We start from the raw sequence: 17457 nt of genomic DNA on the forward strand, positions 1-17457 counted from the left end.
TCTCTTGTCTACTAACCTATCACTACTACCCTATCACAAATCTTTGCATTTGTTCTTCCTACCTCCCCAGTACCCAACTCCCTATTCCTGTCTCTGTTACATCCCTAACTGTTTCCAACTATGATAAAAGACCCTCAATCTGAAAGGTTAACTGCTGCCCCTCTTCACAGCTGCTGCCTCAATGTGCTCAGCATTTCCTTTACTATTTCATATTTGTAGCATCTGAAGTATTTTGTTTTTGAATAGAGAATTAAGTTTTGTTACACACTTCCTTTCCATTTAAAACAATTAACTTTATATTTGCAAAACCACCTGATTAATCAGACTTATCCCAATTAATGATTTCGTATTAAACAATTTTCATTTACTAAACTGGGTTACAAGAGGAACACTAAAGATTAATCTCCTGGAAGAATAATTAGCAAACAGTATCCATGTGGAATATATTTACAAATTAAATCTTGATACAGACTAATTTTACCAAGTCCCAATTAAAAATATTTTACAATGCCTTGTGTATAGTGGAAGATAAATTACCCGGCTTTGTGGATTTACCAGGTAATCTCCGTCATTGCTACTCTTTATTTCAGAGGCTTTTGAAAGTCTAACTGATTTTGTTCTCGTGGTCTTTTGAGAACCATTAGTTTTGCTGTAATTACCTTCACAGGGACCTTGGTTAAAGACTGGAAATCAGAATTATTAAATCTAATCTGTTTGATCCACAAAGTTTTACAGCTGTGTTTCTTAAAAATGATTTAAATCTTCTGCTTGCAAAAATTGCCTGGCGGTTTGCATCTGACTTTGGTGTAATTTGTAGTACAGTCTAAAAAGCTTGCAAATGAAAATAAAATAAAAGCAGAGGAAGCCTTGCGTTTGTATCTCTGACACATCTAAAACTGATATTGTGCACTAAAGCTGTTGTACATCTGAGAGCCTCACCCCATTTCGTAGGTAGAAAGTTAAGTTTATTTATTGTCACAAGTAGCTTACGCTAACACTGCAATGAAATTACTGTGAAAATTCCCAAGTCGCCACTGGTACCTGTTCGGGTACACTGAGGGAGAATTTAGCATGGTCAATGCACCTAACCAGCACATCTTTTGGACTGTGGGAGGAAACTGGAGCACCTGGAGGAAAGCCACGCAGACATGTGCAGATTGTGTACAGTCACCCAATCTGGGAATCGAAGCCAGATCGCTGTGAGACAGCAGTGCTAACCTTTGTGCCACTGTGCTATGACTAAACATGAATCTGGCTTTTCTCAAGTTTTGGGATAATAGGATATTAATGAGGTGTGGAGGAATAGTTCCAGCAGTACAGTCGTGATATTATCTGCATTTTAAAAAAAACTTTCTGAAATTTAACCTTTCTTTTCGATAATTTTGATGGCCAGTGGGTTGTTTGCAGAGTACTGTGCTAAGGTACAGTGATGGCATAGTAGACATTCATATGGATCAAAGAGCACTCATTGCTTTGCATGAGCCTCTGACACCTACTATTAGTAACTACACTTTGTAGCGTTGTCAGCACCGCACTGCTAATCTCCTTATTTTTGATCACTTAAATGAATATTTACTTGCAGATCTTTTACCTTGGCTGGAGAAAAGGGTTCTTATGGCAGTCAGCAGTAAAAAAGTTTTGCTTTAATTTAATTCAATTTGGGAAGATATAGACTCCAATATTTTGAGACTAATTGACACAATTCTGAGATGGAAGTCATCCTATCATGTTGTTTTACTGGGTTTCACAGTATTTAAGTCAACATTTTTCTCAACTGTCTGCAAAAGTGCAGTGAGCATAATTCCTCAGTTTTCCTTGTGTGTTTTAACATTTATAAATGTGTTGTTCAGAGAGTCATAAAAACACAAGACTCCAGAACTCAGTTTATAAAAATATCTACACTTTGGGCAGCCTCTTTGTTGATAGATTACTACACCACTTTTGTTTTAATACTTTTACAGGATATCACTAGTCTTCTGCACACCATCTATGAGGTGGTAGATGCATCTGTGAACCACTCACCGAGTACCAGCAAAACATTGCGTGTGAAGCTAACGGTGACACCTGATGCCAGCCAAAAAAAGAAAGGCAATCACACAGGCCAAATTGGTAAGAGAAAGATTTCTGTACCAGCCTATTAGCGTGCATTTGAAAATGAAAGTTTGTGCAATAGGAGTTCCTGGTTCTCTCTGTACAGTTACCTTAACTAGACAGAACTTTGTAAAGATCACATTTTTAACTGGCCAGATATACAGAATCTTCTTAAAAATTCAGATGGAGGGAGGGGCATTCAAAAATGGAGATTCTGAAATTTCTCCTCCTATAAAGCTTGATTTAAGCCTTCAAATTGGAAGATTGACAAATGTATGTGACTAAATTAAGTGGCTAAAAGATAGGGCGTTAAATTGGATGTGCCCCAAAAATGGGTGTGGGAATCACTATTTGCAATTAACTCAGTACGATGCTTGTAGTATGCCAAACTTCTGCTGTTTGCTCAATTGGATGAGGTTGCATGCAGCCAGCATTAACAGCACTATTCATTGTCTGGACACATCAGCAGGGATCCCAAAACCATAAGTTCCCAGTTGTAATAACTCCAGTCAGCTGTAAACAGTGCTTTATTGCACCAAATAAAATAAAGTAAAAACCACAAGCCTGTGATGAACACAACAGGTCCCAACCAGGACAGTGGAATGTTGGAACCACTCAGGGGCCTGCTTGATACAGGGCTCGGTATACAAGCTCCACCTGGTTAGTTAATTACCAATATCCAGGGAGTTCCTATTCAACGCGTCCTACAGGGAGGTCAATCATTGATTCCACATGCAATTCATAGGGGTTATCACACCAGTGTCACTTAAAGTTGACCTATACCACTTAAAGGGGAGTTGCATTGTGGCTGCAGCAGATGTTGGTAGTCATGCAAGAAATGAATCTGAACTGGCAAAACTGTGAAGGATAGAACAGCTAAAAGAGAAAGGGGCTCCAAGGTTCTTGAAAGTTGCACTGAGAGCCTTGGTGGAGGAGATGGAATATAGATGAAATGTCCATGGAAAGTGGTTGTGGTGGGTTGTAGTTGGGGAGGTCCTTTCAGACACTCTCAGAAGGCTGTGGCACCAGATAACTGTGGTGGTCATTGCCAGGAGTCAATTACTGAGGACCAGAATGCAGTAGTGCAAGAGGCCCAGTGGCCTCAAACAAGTGGTCAGGGTCAATGATGCATTTTCAACTGCCATATCCTTAGCCTCAGATACTGCTCAAAGCACCAACAATCCATATCAGTTAGGATTCATACCTGACATTCCACTGCTTCAACTCACCCTTACATACTTAACACTGCTGCAAAGCTCACACCCATCTCACAGCTTCCTCATATTGTCAGCTATTTAAAGGTAACAGCTGCATCACTGTGCAGGTTTAACAACACTTTCTGACTCATTCTCTTGCAGAACAAGGAAATGAATAGTTAATTGTGGCTACGAGTGTCACACTTGGATGAGATCTTCACAGATAAGTCTGGGCAGAAGCGAGCCGCTTGAGTTCCCTGTTCCTCCTCCTTGTGCTCCTGTTTCCCAGCTGCTTACCGTGTGGCTGGTGGCAAGGGTTGTCCCTTCATGATGCTGTGGTTGTGTAACATAAACCAGAGCCCTGTGAATGTCAGCTCCTTACTATCAGGCTATAATGCTCCACCAAGGCAAACCTGGCAGCATAAGTGTTGTTTCAGCACACCAGTGATCTACTCTCTAACATTTTGTGTGGCAGTATGGCTTTTATTGTTTGCAGACTGAGACATCTGCGTGGGTTGCTCGATAGAATCATGAGCCAGGTCATCAACAGGCAGTCCTTGTTACCTAGTGACATTTTAACCAGCTATGGTGGCACGAATGCAGCTGGCACAGTCAACAGCCACAGAATGAATAGCTGGGATAATGCACATTGACTTGCATGATTCATTTTATGGTCACTCGCCAGCTGGATGCTGAGCGAGTGAAATCTAGTTTGGTTCCAGTACAAGACAGACTGAAGACATGGCACCTGCAAAATAGTATGCATGTAGTGGATGGCACCTTAATCCATGGGAAACCTACAACCGTAGTGATGCTACATGCTTGCCTCCCTTTGCTTGTCTCTGGCAAGTGAGAGAGAGTGAAGTAGTTGGCTCCAATCTGCCCTCTAATTTCTTTTTGGAATATGTGGGTGATTCATTCATTGCTTTATTTTCCTTTGCTGAAGATTTGTTGCGCAGCTTGCAGGGACCATTGGTTAGCTTTCTTTGAATAGGGAGTCTCTTAAAATGGATGAAAAGCTTTTGTCAATGCCTTCAGGTCCAGCCTGCTAGAGGCCAGAGCCATCAAGATTTATTGCCACAATCACTTTCACAGCCACTGGCAATGCGGTCCTTGTCCTGCTCTGAGATTGCAGTTGTGATTCCATCTGATTGAATCTGATATCATTACTTACTAAAGTGAAAACGTCCCTCACTTTGTTCCTTGTTCAGGTAAGGGAATTTATTCCTGAAATCCCTGGACAGATATGGCCACTGCTAAAAACTTTTCTCCCCACCCCCCTCCTTATTCCAGCAGGTTGTCGTGCTCTGCACGGCCCCTGTTCATTCTGCAAGTCGTGTTTTATTTCAGTTGGAACACCTGCTAGTACAGCCATGCCTGGGAGTAACTATTTTGTACAAACATCTTGAAATCAGCAAAGATCCTTCAGCACCTACCACACCAGTCCCTCTAGACTTTTAAACAGCTATGAAAAGCACCAAATACTTGTAGAGTCACAGCAGCAGTTAGAGGAAATCAGCCCCAACTTAATTATAATTTGTTGATCCTTTACATAGCATTGGTGAGCAGTACTTTATGTTGGATGTGTGCTTGGCTGTGTCAGGCGAGGGAGCTAACTGGGGTATTGAGCTCCAGTATGGCACCATTAACATCAAATTAATGTTATACAAAGAAAAGTACAGCAAAGAAACAGGCCCTTCAGCCCTCCAGGCCTGCGCCGATCATAATGCCTGCCTAAACTAAAACCATGTGCACTTATGGAGTCGTATCCTTCCATTCCTATCCTATTCACGTATTTGCCATGATTGTAATGAATGGTGAAGCAGGCTCAAAGGGCCAAATGGCCTCCTCCTCTCCTATTTTCTATGTAACTCTATGTTATGCACTAATTGGTGTCATGATCTCTCTGCACACTTTTTTGACAAATGTGTGCGAATGCCATCAGCGATGTGGCATGGGGCACGATTCTCCCCACACTTGCGCACACATGGCAAATGCTACTTTAGGGCTCCTTTGCTGCTAAAGCACCCAAAAAGGGGTGCTCGTGAGCCCAATTTCTTATCCATAATTCAGAACTTAAGATTGAAAAAGGGCTTTTAATTGATGCTGATAAAGAGATGTCAGCTTTCTTTCTTAGCGCTTGTAAAATAAGCACAGTACAGTCGAAGTGCCTTACAGAAAATAGTGAATAACATAAAGTGCTTTACAAGAAAGTTAATTCATTTTTTTGCTCTTTTCAGAATAGAATTTCCTTTCTAGTGATTGAAAAGAGCTCATGTATTTGAATTTGTCGAGGAAAATCGAGAGATTGTGAGCAAAGTGGTCATTTTTTAAAGAAAACACAGAGCCCTTGATTATTTGCAAAAGAACAGGCCCAGATGGAATGCATCCAAAAGTACTTGAGGAAATGAGATTGGAAGGAAGGCCAGTTGTGGTTGATTTATTTTTCTGAAGCTCATTAGTGCAATGGTAATACCAAATGATCAAAAAATACCTTGTGTTCCAGTTTTGGAAAAAAAGTCAAAAATCTAACCCCTGGATTTATAGGCTTATCAGCATGGTAGGAAAAGCACTGGAGTCTATTATAAAGGAAGCAATTTAAATATACTTAATAACTAAAGGCAATGGTCCCAAACCTGTGAACACTGGATTATGAACAAACGTATTAAAAAATCCTTTGAAGACAACTGAATTGATTCAAATGAGTGTACAATACGATGCAATGTAATGGATGTTTTAATATCTAGATTTTTGGAAAGGAGGTTTTTTTAAGAACCTTGCAGTCAAAATGGGATAAAAATGAATGTTGTAATGTGGATCTGAGATTGAATAGCTTATAGAAAGCAATTCATAAAATGAAAAATACAAGGTGAAGAAATGTATGATGTGGCCAAACATTGAAACTGTTAAGCAATGCATGGCAACAGTTGCAATGCTAACTAAATGTATACAGAGCTCTAGAAAATATATAAGGCCACAGAAGTGAGACTCCTGCTACCCAGCTTTATACTGTTTAGGTGAAGTATTGCTTGCAGTTCGAGTTTCTATAATTGTGAAATGGTATCAGAGTAAAGGGTTGAGAAAACTAAAGAAGACTTTCATTTATATACTAACATATCACATTTTCAGAACATCTCGAATTACTGTACATCCATCTGGTTACTTTAGAAGCGTAAGTAAATGTAGTAACCAATTGCTCACAGCAGGGTCTGTTCAGCTGCAAATGAAATGAATGACTGCTTGATCTGTTTGTGGCCAACCGGATGAGGTTTGAAAGATGGCATCCCTAATAATGTAGCACTCCCTCCATATTGCGATGGAGCTCAACTCTCCTGTCTCACCTGCCATGGGAATTGGAGGTGATCAGGCTGAAATGGAGGGTGAAATGACTAGTACAAGTTCAGGGCCTAAGCTAGAAGCCATTGTTCCACCCTCCAGTCAGTGTTTCTGATTTTAGTTTTGACTTCTCACGCGTGTAAATATTTGATAATAGGAAAAGATGTTGTGCTATGAACCGAACAAGCTAATGCCTTCAATTTCCTACTCCATTTCAGATGTTAACAATTCATGGCAAAAAGCTGAAAATAAGTGTGTGGAGGAGTCAAAGCACATGGAGAAGAAAATCCGTGCTGCCCTTAGGTAAGAAACAGGCCTGAGATTTGTTTTGAAAGAAAATCAATCTTCTGAGATCCTTTCAAGCTGTTAAAGTCACTGGCATTTCTGCTGTGCCCTGTGATTATCATGTAATTAGGATGTTTTTCTAATATGTCAAAATTCAATACTATTGCTTGATATAGAAGTATTCTGACAACGTTAAAGTTGAGGTGTACCAGTGTTTCACAGTTTACTTCGATTAGCTTAAATATGTATGTTGGATTTTATATCAAACTTATTCATGCCATATTTTGATTTGATGCAAAAAATTGAGATGTAATTTTATGTTTCAGAAAAAAAGTAGAATGTCTTCTGTGGAATGAGTGAACATCAAAAATTTGCTCTTTTTCAGACGGCAGAACAGTGACCAGCAGAATAACTGCCATCGCCACTGCGTGGATGAGAATATAGAAAGGAGAAACCACTATCTTGACTTGGCAGGGATAGAAAACTACACCTCAAAATTTGGACCAGGTACTAGGATCTATATTAGATCAGAACAATCTGGTAATTGCCTCCCCTTAAATGTCTCCTTTCTTCTTCTTTCTTCTAAACATTTTTGGGGTATGACTCCGTAGGCATTTTCAGAGCCAATTTCAGGAAGCAGTTGTCATGCAAAGAGTGAATGGTCTTTTGATTAGTGCAGAGGAGATAAAAACTCAAGATTACTTTCAATGTGAAGGTAAATGTAATTGTAGTGAGGACAGTGCATTAGCTGATTTCCAGTGAAGGTCTGCTCCCTCTCGAGGTCCTAGCTGTTTTATTCTGTACACCTGCCAGAATGATTCCTGATCAATATTAATTGGAAGATTTGGAACAAGCTGCATCAAAAATCACTAAAGGTAGAGCAAACAACAAGATAAAATGAGGGCCTTGGCCTTTGAGATCTAAGACCATAAGTTTTCAGCCCTAGCAGTGTGAAAACCCTCTTTAATTTATAGACTAATGCAAATGTTTTATCACACAGGAAAGTAGCAAAAAAATTAAGCAAGGAGTAAGGAAGGCTAAAAGGGGTCATGAAAAACCATTGGCCAGCAGGATTAAAGAAAATCCCAAAGCTTTTTATACATACATAAAGAACAAGAGGTTAGCCAGGGAAAGAGTTGGCCAACTCAAGGACAGGGGACAGAATCTATGCATAGAACCAGAGGAAATGGGTGAGGTATTAAATGAATACTTTGCGTCAGTATTCACCAAAGTGAAGGACTTGGTGGATGATGAACCTGGGAAGGATGTGTAGATAGTTTGAGTCATATTGAGATCAAAAAGGAGGAGGTATTGAGGTCCTTGAGAAACATTAAGGTAGGCAAGTCCTCAGGGCCTGATGGGATATACCCCAAAACACAGAGAAGCAAGGGAGGAAATTGCTGGGGCGTTGAAAGAAAACTTTGTATTCTCACTGGCTACAGGGGAGGTCCCAGAGGATTGGAGAATAGCCAATGTTGTTTGTTTGTTTAAAAAGGGTAGCAAGAATAATCCAGGTAATTACAGGCTGGTAAGCCTTACATCAGTGGTAGGGAAATTATTGGAGAGGATTCTTCACGACAGGATTTACTCCCACTTGGAAATAAGTGGATGTATCAGTGAGAGGCAACATGGTTTTGTGAAGGGGAGATCATGTGTCACTAACTTGATCAAATTTTTCGAGGAAGTGACAAAGATGATCGATGAGGGTAAGGCAGTGGATGTTGTGTACATGGCCTTTGACAAGGTCCCTCATGGTAGGTTGGTGCAGAGGTGAAATCACGTGTAATCAGAGGTAAGCTGGCAAGGTGGATACAGAACTGGCTTGGTCATAGAAGACAGACAGTGGCAGTGGAAGGATGTGTTTCTGAATGGAGTGCTGTGACAAGTGGCGTTCCTCAGGGATCAGTGCTGGGACCTTTGCTGGTTGTAATATATATTTGGAAAAAAGTGTAACTGATTTGATTAGTTAAGTTTGCAGATGACACAAAGGTTGGTGAATATGCGGATAGCAATGAGGACTATCAGAGGATACTGCAGGATATAGATCAGTTGGAGACTTGGGTGGAGAGATGGCAGATGGAGTTTAATCCAGACAAATGTGAGATAATGCATTTTGGAAGATTTAAAAAAAATAGGAAATATACAGCAAATGTCAGAACCCTTAAGAGTATTGATAGGCAGCGGGATCTGGGTGTTCAGGTATACTGGTCACTGAAAGTAGCCACGCAGGTGAGGAAGGTAGTCAAGAAGACATATGGCATGTTTGCCTTCATCAGCCGGGGCATTGAGTTTAAAATTTGCAAGTCATGTTGCAGCTTTACAGAACCTTAGTTAGGCCGCACTTGGAATATAGTGTATAATTCAGGTCACCACACTACCAGAAGGATGTGGAGGCTTTGGAGAGGGTATAGAAAAAATTTACCAGGATGTTGCCTGGCATGTAGGATATTAGTTATGAGAAGAGGTTGGAGAAACTTGGTTTGTTCTCACTGGAATGACAGAGGTTGAGGGGCGACCTGATAGAAGGCTACAAGATTATGAGGGGCATGGACAGAGTGGATAGTCAGAAGCCTTTTCCCAGGTGGAAGAGGCATAGCATTAAGGTGTGTGAGGCAAGGTTTAAAGGAGATGTCTGAGGCAAGTTTTTTTTACGTGGAAGGTGCTGGGAGCCTGGAACTTGCTGCCGGGGGAAGTAGTGGAAGCAGATATGATGGTGAGTTTTAAGGCGCGTCTGGACAAATACATGAATAGGATGGGAATAGGGGGATATGGTCCCTGGAAGGGTAGAGGGTTATAGTTCAGTCGAGCAACATGGTTGGTGTAGGTTTGGAGGGCTGAAGGGCCTGTTCCTTTGCTGTAATTTTCTTTGTTCTTTCTACAGGTTCACCTCCAGTAGCTTCTAGGAAGGAAAATCATGTGAAGGTTTCTTATCATGCCAGATCCCGTTCCCACGATCCTGAGATCATGCACAGTCACCACAGGAGATCTCAAACTATGGATCCAGGACACAGTCATCTTAATCATTCTTCATACACCAGGATGATTGAATTACAACAAAGACTACGCAATCAGGACACCAGCAAGCACTTAGTTAAATCACCCAAAACGCTGAGCAAAAATATGATGGCTTCAGTCCCAGCTGGGAAGGTCAGCAAGAGCAAACCTTCACAGAGTCCCTATATGCCACTGACCTCCACTCCTGTGGTAGTCAGCCCAAATATTCCATATCTGCCCATGCAGCTTGGTCAACAGCATCAGCAGAGTCACAAGAAACACAAGCAAAGGTCTAAGGACAACCATCAAGTATATAAAGCCTTCCAGCCCCCTTCAAGAGTAGTTGAGCAAGAGCATGTTAGGGATTTGCCATCTCTTGTGCTGTATGAAGGCCACGTTGGTCGGATTGTTCAGAGACATGAACATCACCACCACCATGAACATCATCACCACTATCATCACTTCTACCAGACATGAGCAGAGAAGACCAGGGTACTCTCTAAGAACTTAAAACCACATTATCCAATTTGAAGGAGAGATTTCAGACTGGATTTTGTGACCTTTGGTCTATACAGTATTGTTGATATTAATTATTGAATGCTAAGTTCATTACTTTGACAGTGAATAATGACATGAAGTGAAACTAAAAGACTTTTGAACAGCTGGCTACCTCTAGTGTTAATTCAGATTTTATTTTCTTTAACCTATAAAATGTGCCACAGGGGTTTTCTTCTGTTCTGCATACTTGTAACCTTTCTGTGTTGTCCAGAGTCATCATTTATGTTTCTGTAATTGAATTATTTTCTGTATTAAGATTCACACATTTGCCAACTCTACAGTCATTAGAATACTGTAGTTTTAATTCTTCCTTCTGGAGTCAATTTTTTTTCTACCTTTTTGAGAGGAAGCCTAAAGGAAAGAAACGCTGCTAAGTGTTCTGAAAGATTTGTACCATTCTCGGTGCGTTTTTTTGTTTCATAGTTTATTTGGTTGTTTGAATTCAGTGCTTTCTAGTGAAAAGTTGTTGATTTGAATGTTTTGTTACTGAACACGTATTTGAGTTCTTTTGGAATATCCAAGAGAGTGGCATAACTCTCAGTTAACCTTATTCTGACTGCATACGTAGGTGGAGTGAATTGATTAGGCAAAACTGTGCATGTAATTTTCAGAACTCTCTGCACTAGTTAAGTGTACTGTACTGCAGATCAGATACTTACAATCTTAAGTTCTTGGGTGTAATCACTTGTGTGCATTTGAGAAATGTGCACAGTGTGAAGTCTAAGAATGTGTACGTATGCAATTAAACCCAATGTTATAGCACTCAAGTTCTGTCACTCTTGTCCCACCAACTGGACAAACTCGGTCACCGTACCAGTTGACTCTGTGCCATGGGACTGAGTGACACAGAAGGTGCAATGCTCTGCACACATTTTCAGAGAGGTTGGCAAGTATATATTGTATCTCAGGTGCATTTTCTTTTAAAACTGTGGTTTGGAGGATTTTTTTTTAAAATACGAGTCTCTTCGGAAAGGAATGACGGTGATGGACTTCTTCATAAATGGTGCACAGGGAAGATGGGCATGACTTTGTGCAACTGACTCCATGTTTGAAATAGTGTCTCTAAATCTTATTGAAATAACACAGAAGTTCATCAATGAAGATACCTCACCCATGATGGTGACATGCAGGATCCTATTGGGAGTTAGTTGTGGTGAGTCTTTTGCACAAATGGAAGAAGGCCTGGAATGAGTGAGATATCTAATTTATTCTATGGCCAGCATCTCCTTCAGAGGAATTCTAAAATACTACATGCTGCTGCTGACTATTAAATGTTCAGCCCCTTTCACACAGTAATAAATATGTCACAGTAAAACACAGAAAAAGATCAGTAATAAAATTCAGTGGTTGTATTCAGATAGGAAACGTGTTACCAGAGACAAATTTGATCAGTATTTTGGATTAGCCTTTAGCTCAGTAAAATTTACCAAATTTCTACTGCTCTTGCTGATTGGTTTACATTTATGTTTTAGAACTGTACTGTCTCAGTTCTGATGAATGACATTTCTTGTACTAAGCAGTTAAAAAAAGCTCACAACTCACTGCTTTTCAATCATGTGACAGACCATTGTTGCATCACATGATATATTTCCAACCGTGATTGGATTATAGGAGTTTGTCTATTTAAGGTTATCTCATGGGAGTTTTTCGGTGTCTTTCTTTTCACAAATAAATAATATTCCACTCACGGCCAAAATTCGTGATCTATTCTACTTGCGTGGTACATCCCTGTCTGGCAATACTAGTTATATGGTGAGAACATTTATCTTGAAGTGGACAACACATGACCCAATGCATTCTGTAAGCAAAGTACTCTAGCCTATTTGAACTTTACACATGCACTAAGATCACATCCTCAGAAGGGGTAACAGAATAATGAATGAAACTATGCTAGTGGTCTTGCAGCCACAACAGTCTTTGCATCAGTTGTATATCACTGTCCCCTCATCCACCACAAGTGAAATCACAATACCTGTTGTGCTGGTTGATTGTATTAATATTCTGGAATGGCCAAAGATGATACAATGCTCTGATATTCGGAAAGGGAGCAAGGATTGCATCGAATGTATTCTCACAAACATTGATGCCTTCATTTAGAACAAAGAACAAGCACAGGAAACAGGCCCTCCGGCCCAACGAGCCCGCGCCGCCATTTTAACATTCATTAAATTAAAGAAACATTTATTAAATCACTTCCATCTTATAGGACAGGAAATCCCCCACAATGTTGTCTTTTCAGACACCCTTTTCAAATAAAACTACACATGCATTATACAGAGTAACACACAGGTTGTGTATGTATGTTACCCTGTTAGTACATTATTCTAAAGGTATCAGAAGGTAAATTGCTGTGTGAATTGGGCTTTACACTTCACATCTGTGAAAAACGCGTCCGATTTTTATAGGCGTGAAAGGACAGTCCCATGGGCAGTGAAATCGCCAGACACGAACCGTAGAAGAAAATGTTAAGAATGTACTGTTTTATTTACAACTGCGTCCTTGAAGAAAGCGTTCTAAATAGGTTTCAAGGATCCTTTTGAGATTTATTAAGGAATTAAGGAGGCCATGAACTTTTTCATTTGTATGGACTTAGACATATCTTGATGTTATAAACACTGCTTGTGTAGCAGTCTTTCCCTTCTAAGTATACTTAGTATTTATAAAATATATATTGGACTGAAAATGACACATGTCTGCTAAGCATATTGGCTTTTTGTGTCTTAGTGTTTTAATTATTAGTAACCGTGTGTTAACAAACCAAGTCTAATGCAATCCTGTTTCCACCACTAGTATATCTTACACATTTGTGTACATTCCCAACGTGAGTAATGTTTTCTTTCAGCCATGTAAAAGAACAGTATTTAAATCTGTATTGACTACATATTGTACCATTTGGTTGTAATACTACTTGTGTAACACAGTTCATAATGTTCCCTTCTGAAAGCAATTTTTTTTGCAGTATCCCTTTAATTGAATATATCTTTCAGTATTTTGTATAGTATATATAGATGGTTTTGATTAAATGCTTTATTTATTTAATAGTAAACTGTGCCAACGGAAACCCCTTTTCATTAAAGGTAAACTAGTCAAATATATCAACAAAACCCGTGTCCCTGAGACTAATTATTTGACAGTGTTCAATAGTACTTCACTCTGGGCCATCAGGAGCTAGTATTTTCTGATCTATATGCCTGCCTGCTATTTTAGCAATTCTGTGGAACCTCATGCAGTCCCATGAGAAACATTGCATGTACAGTCACAAAAATGTTTACATTATTCATCTTGCAAAAAATGTTGGATATTTGGAGGGAAGGACTGTAAGTTAGTTAAAAAGAAATGACTAATAATTGAGGTTACTAAGAACATTGTAGCAATTTTGTAGAATTACAATTTGAATGCTGGTTATTAGTTATTACTTATTGCATTCGTTTTTAAAATTACTTTAAATTTGCTATGTTTTGAGAAGAATCATAGAACCGAATCCCTACATCACAGAAGGAGGCCATTCAGCCCATTAGATCTGCACCGACTCTCCAACAGAGCATCTTACCAAGGCCCAACCCCATTCTATCACTGTAACTCCACACTCATTTACCTCACTAATCCCCCTGATTGACACGTCTTGGGATACTAAGGGAAAATTTAGTTTAGCCAAGCCTCCTAACCTGCACATCTTTGGACTGTGGGAGGAAATCCACTCAGACAATGGGAGAATGTGCAAACTCCACACAGACAATAACCCAAGGCTGGAACTGAAGCCAGGTCCCTGGAGCTGTGAAGCAGCAGTGCTAACCACTGTGCCACCCTTAAAGAGTTGAACTTTGTACAAATGATACGAAATTAATTACCAAAGTGCTTATTATTCCAAATTGGCTTTTTTGAGTGCAACCGCTCGCACCAATTGAAGATCTGAAAATATGGAATCTCACAAGCAACTATAACCCTAGCTGCCAATTGCTTTGTGTCTTTACAACTGACTGACTTGTGAGGGTTAGTTAATGCACAGATTATCATTGGTAAATGTGAAATTGTGTCATAAGTGAAAAGAAACAATATTAGAGGTGCTGAATTGCAGAAAAATGATTGTTGAGATATTATTTACAAAAGTATAACTTACAAACTGTACATGGCAATAATGTAATACACTGTTTGGCATCTGTAAATAAATTATAATCAGTTAAAGCTCTTGAGAACTTGAGTTATCAGGTTCATTTAAGTACTAAAGAGTGACCATATAATTACCAAGGATAATATAACTAAACATGAGAGAAAATTATTTTGATACTGTTTAAAAAAAAGCCATTACAGCATAAAAGCAAATACTGTTGCTACAAAAATAATTAACTTTTTAATTGTTCTTGTTTACTTTTGTCTGCTGTTTTGAGGAACATCTTTAGTAAATGCCAGTGACTTTAGGAAAACTGATTGGAGAGGATACTGAGACTGAAGGTTCCTGTTCTAGTAGGAATAAATTTTCCAGGATATGAATTTCACTATTCTCCAAACCAATTCCCCAATAGTGGCAGCGTATGTATTTAACAGACCTTTAATGGACATTGGAGAAAATTCCTGATGTTGCAACTTGGCCACCAACAAGCGATTATACATTTTTAATCAGTGAGTGAAGTAGGACCCATCTTGCAAGAAGGTTATGAATTTGGCTGGCTGTTCAGCCTATGACAGGATCTTTCTCATTGTCTGGAACTTTCTATTGTCTTATAGAGAGTGCAACGGACTCACTTGTTATTCAGTCTTACTGTATATGAACCAAACGAATTGTATCTTGCAGATATGGTAAATTCACAACACAAATGGTATAGAACAAAGCACAGTACAGCACAGGAACAGGCCCTTTGGCCCACTAAGTTGTCCTATCTAGGTGGAATGCTTGTGTTTATTTCCCATTTGTTCATGTATCTATCCAGATAAGTTTTAAAAATCGCTGATGTATTTCCCTCGACCATCTCACTTGGCAGTGCATTCCAGGACTCCATCACCTCTGTATAAAAAGCCTTCCCCACACATCTCTACTGAACCTTTCCCCCCTTATCTTGAACTTGTGTCCCTTTGTAATTGTCATTTCGACTCTGGGAAAAAGCTGTTCACCTTATCTATGCCCCTCATAATTTTATAAACTTCTATCAGGTTGCCCCTCAGCATTTGTCTTTCCAGGTAGAACAATCCCAGTTTATTCAATCTCTCCTGACAGCTAATACCCTCCATACCAGGCAACATCCTGGTAAACCTTTCCCTCTAAAGCCTATCCTTTTGGTAGTGTGTGACCAGAATTTGACACAGTACTCCAAATGTGACCCAACCAACATTTTATATAACAGCATAGAATCCTACAGTGCAGAAGAAGAACATTTGGCCCATTGAGCCTGCACTAACTATAATCCCACCCAGGCCCTATTCCCATAACTCCATGCCTAGCTGGCCTCCCTGACACTAAGGGGCAATTTAGCATGGCCAATCCACCTAGCCTGCACACCTTTGGATTGTGGAAGGAAACCAGAGCACCTGGAGGAAACCCATGCAGATACAGGGAGAACGTGCAAACTCCACACAGACGGTGACCCAAGCTGGGATTTGAACCCGAGGTCCAACTTTTATACACGATGCCTTGGCCGACGAAGGCAAACATGCCATTTGCTTTCTTCACCACCTTTTCCACCCTTGCTGCCATTTTTAAGGATCTGTGGACCTATATGCCCAGATCGCTCTGTCTGTCTTTGCTCCTGATGGTTCTGCCATTTGTTTTATAGCTCCCACCTAAATTGGATCTACCAAAACACAGCATCTCACATTTGTTTGGATTAAATTCCATCTGTAATTTCTCAGCCCAATTTTTCAGTCTATCTATATCCTGATGTATTCTCTAACAATCTTCATCCCTATCCACAACCCCAGCAAACTTAGTACCATCCGCAAACTTACTAATCAGACCAGCCACGTTTTCTTCCAGGTCATTTATATAATAAACAACAGAGGTCCCAACACTGATCCCTGCGGAACACCATTAGTTACTGACTTCCATTCAGACTTTCCTCCGCTACCCTCTACCTTTTATAGCCAAGCCAGTTCTGAATCCATCCAGCTAGATCATTCTTGATCCTGTGAGATTTAACCTTTTGCACCAGCCTGCCATAAGGGACCTTGTCAGATGCTTTACTAAAGCCCATGTAGACAACATCCACAGCCCTTCCCTCATCAATCATTTTTGTCACCTCTTCAAAAGCTTAGTTAAATTAGTGAGCTATGACCTCCCCTGTGCAAAATTGTGCAATCTGTCGCTAACAAGACCATTTAGTTCCAAATATGTGTAGAGTCTATTCCTAAGAACAGGAATCAAAATCAGAATCAAACTTACTGGCCTATAATTACCCGGGTTATCATAGAAACTCTACAGTGCAGAAGGAGGCCATTTGGCCTATCTAGTCTGCACTGACAACAATCCCACCCAGGTCCTATTCCCGTAACTCTACATATCTACCCTGTTGATCCCTCTAACATACACATCGTAGGGCACTAAGGGGCAATTTAGCATAGCCAATCAACCTAACCTGCACATCTTGGGACTGTGGGAGAAAACTGGAGCACCTGGAGGAAACCCATGTAGACACGGGGAGAATGTGCAATCCTTCCCACCCTTCTTAAATAATGAGACAACATTGGCTACCCTCCAATCCAAGCCAACAAGGAAACAAAGATTCCTATTATAGGCCCAACAATTTCCTCTCTTGTCTTCCTCAGTAATCTGGGATAGATGCCATCTGCCCTGGGGATTTATCTACGTTAATGCTTTTTAATGCACCTCACACTTCCTCTCTCATAACGATGACTTGCTGTGGAGGGTTTACATACCCTTCCGAGGCATCACCAATCAATGTGTCTCTCTCCGTTGTGAATACCGATGCAAAGTATTCATTAAGGATCACACTCACTTCCTTTGGTTCTACGTATAATTTCCCTCTGTCCTTGAGCCCAACTCTTTCTC

The 17457-nt window shown here is 40.1% G+C and overlaps 1 protein-coding gene across 2 annotated transcripts in view; it reads left to right on the top strand.

Moving 5' to 3' along the window:
- nkd1 (NKD inhibitor of WNT signaling pathway 1) overlaps window positions 1-13801 on the top strand; it is a 104683-nt gene extending 90882 nt beyond the window's left edge. The window contains exons 6-9 of one of the 2 annotated variants that reach the window (XM_080186982.1): window positions 1962-2109; window positions 6842-6926; window positions 7294-7415; window positions 9790-13801. In XM_080186982.1, the coding sequence (XP_080043108.1) occupies window positions 1962-2109; window positions 6842-6926; window positions 7294-7415; window positions 9790-10379 (945 nt within the window). In that variant the 3' untranslated portion in view covers window positions 10380-13801. The remainder of the gene's footprint in view (window positions 1-1961; window positions 2110-6841; window positions 6927-7293; window positions 7416-9789) is intronic. The other variant, XM_080186981.1, reaches the window with a different exon arrangement.
- Window positions 13802-17457: the final 3656 nt, after the last annotated feature.

Source organism: Carcharhinus amblyrhynchos, chromosome 4 (genome assembly GCF_965287045.1).
Source record: "Carcharhinus amblyrhynchos chromosome 4, sCarAmb.v2.hapA, whole genome shotgun sequence".
Classification (NCBI taxonomy): Eukaryota; Metazoa; Chordata; class Chondrichthyes; order Carcharhiniformes; family Carcharhinidae; genus Carcharhinus; species Carcharhinus amblyrhynchos.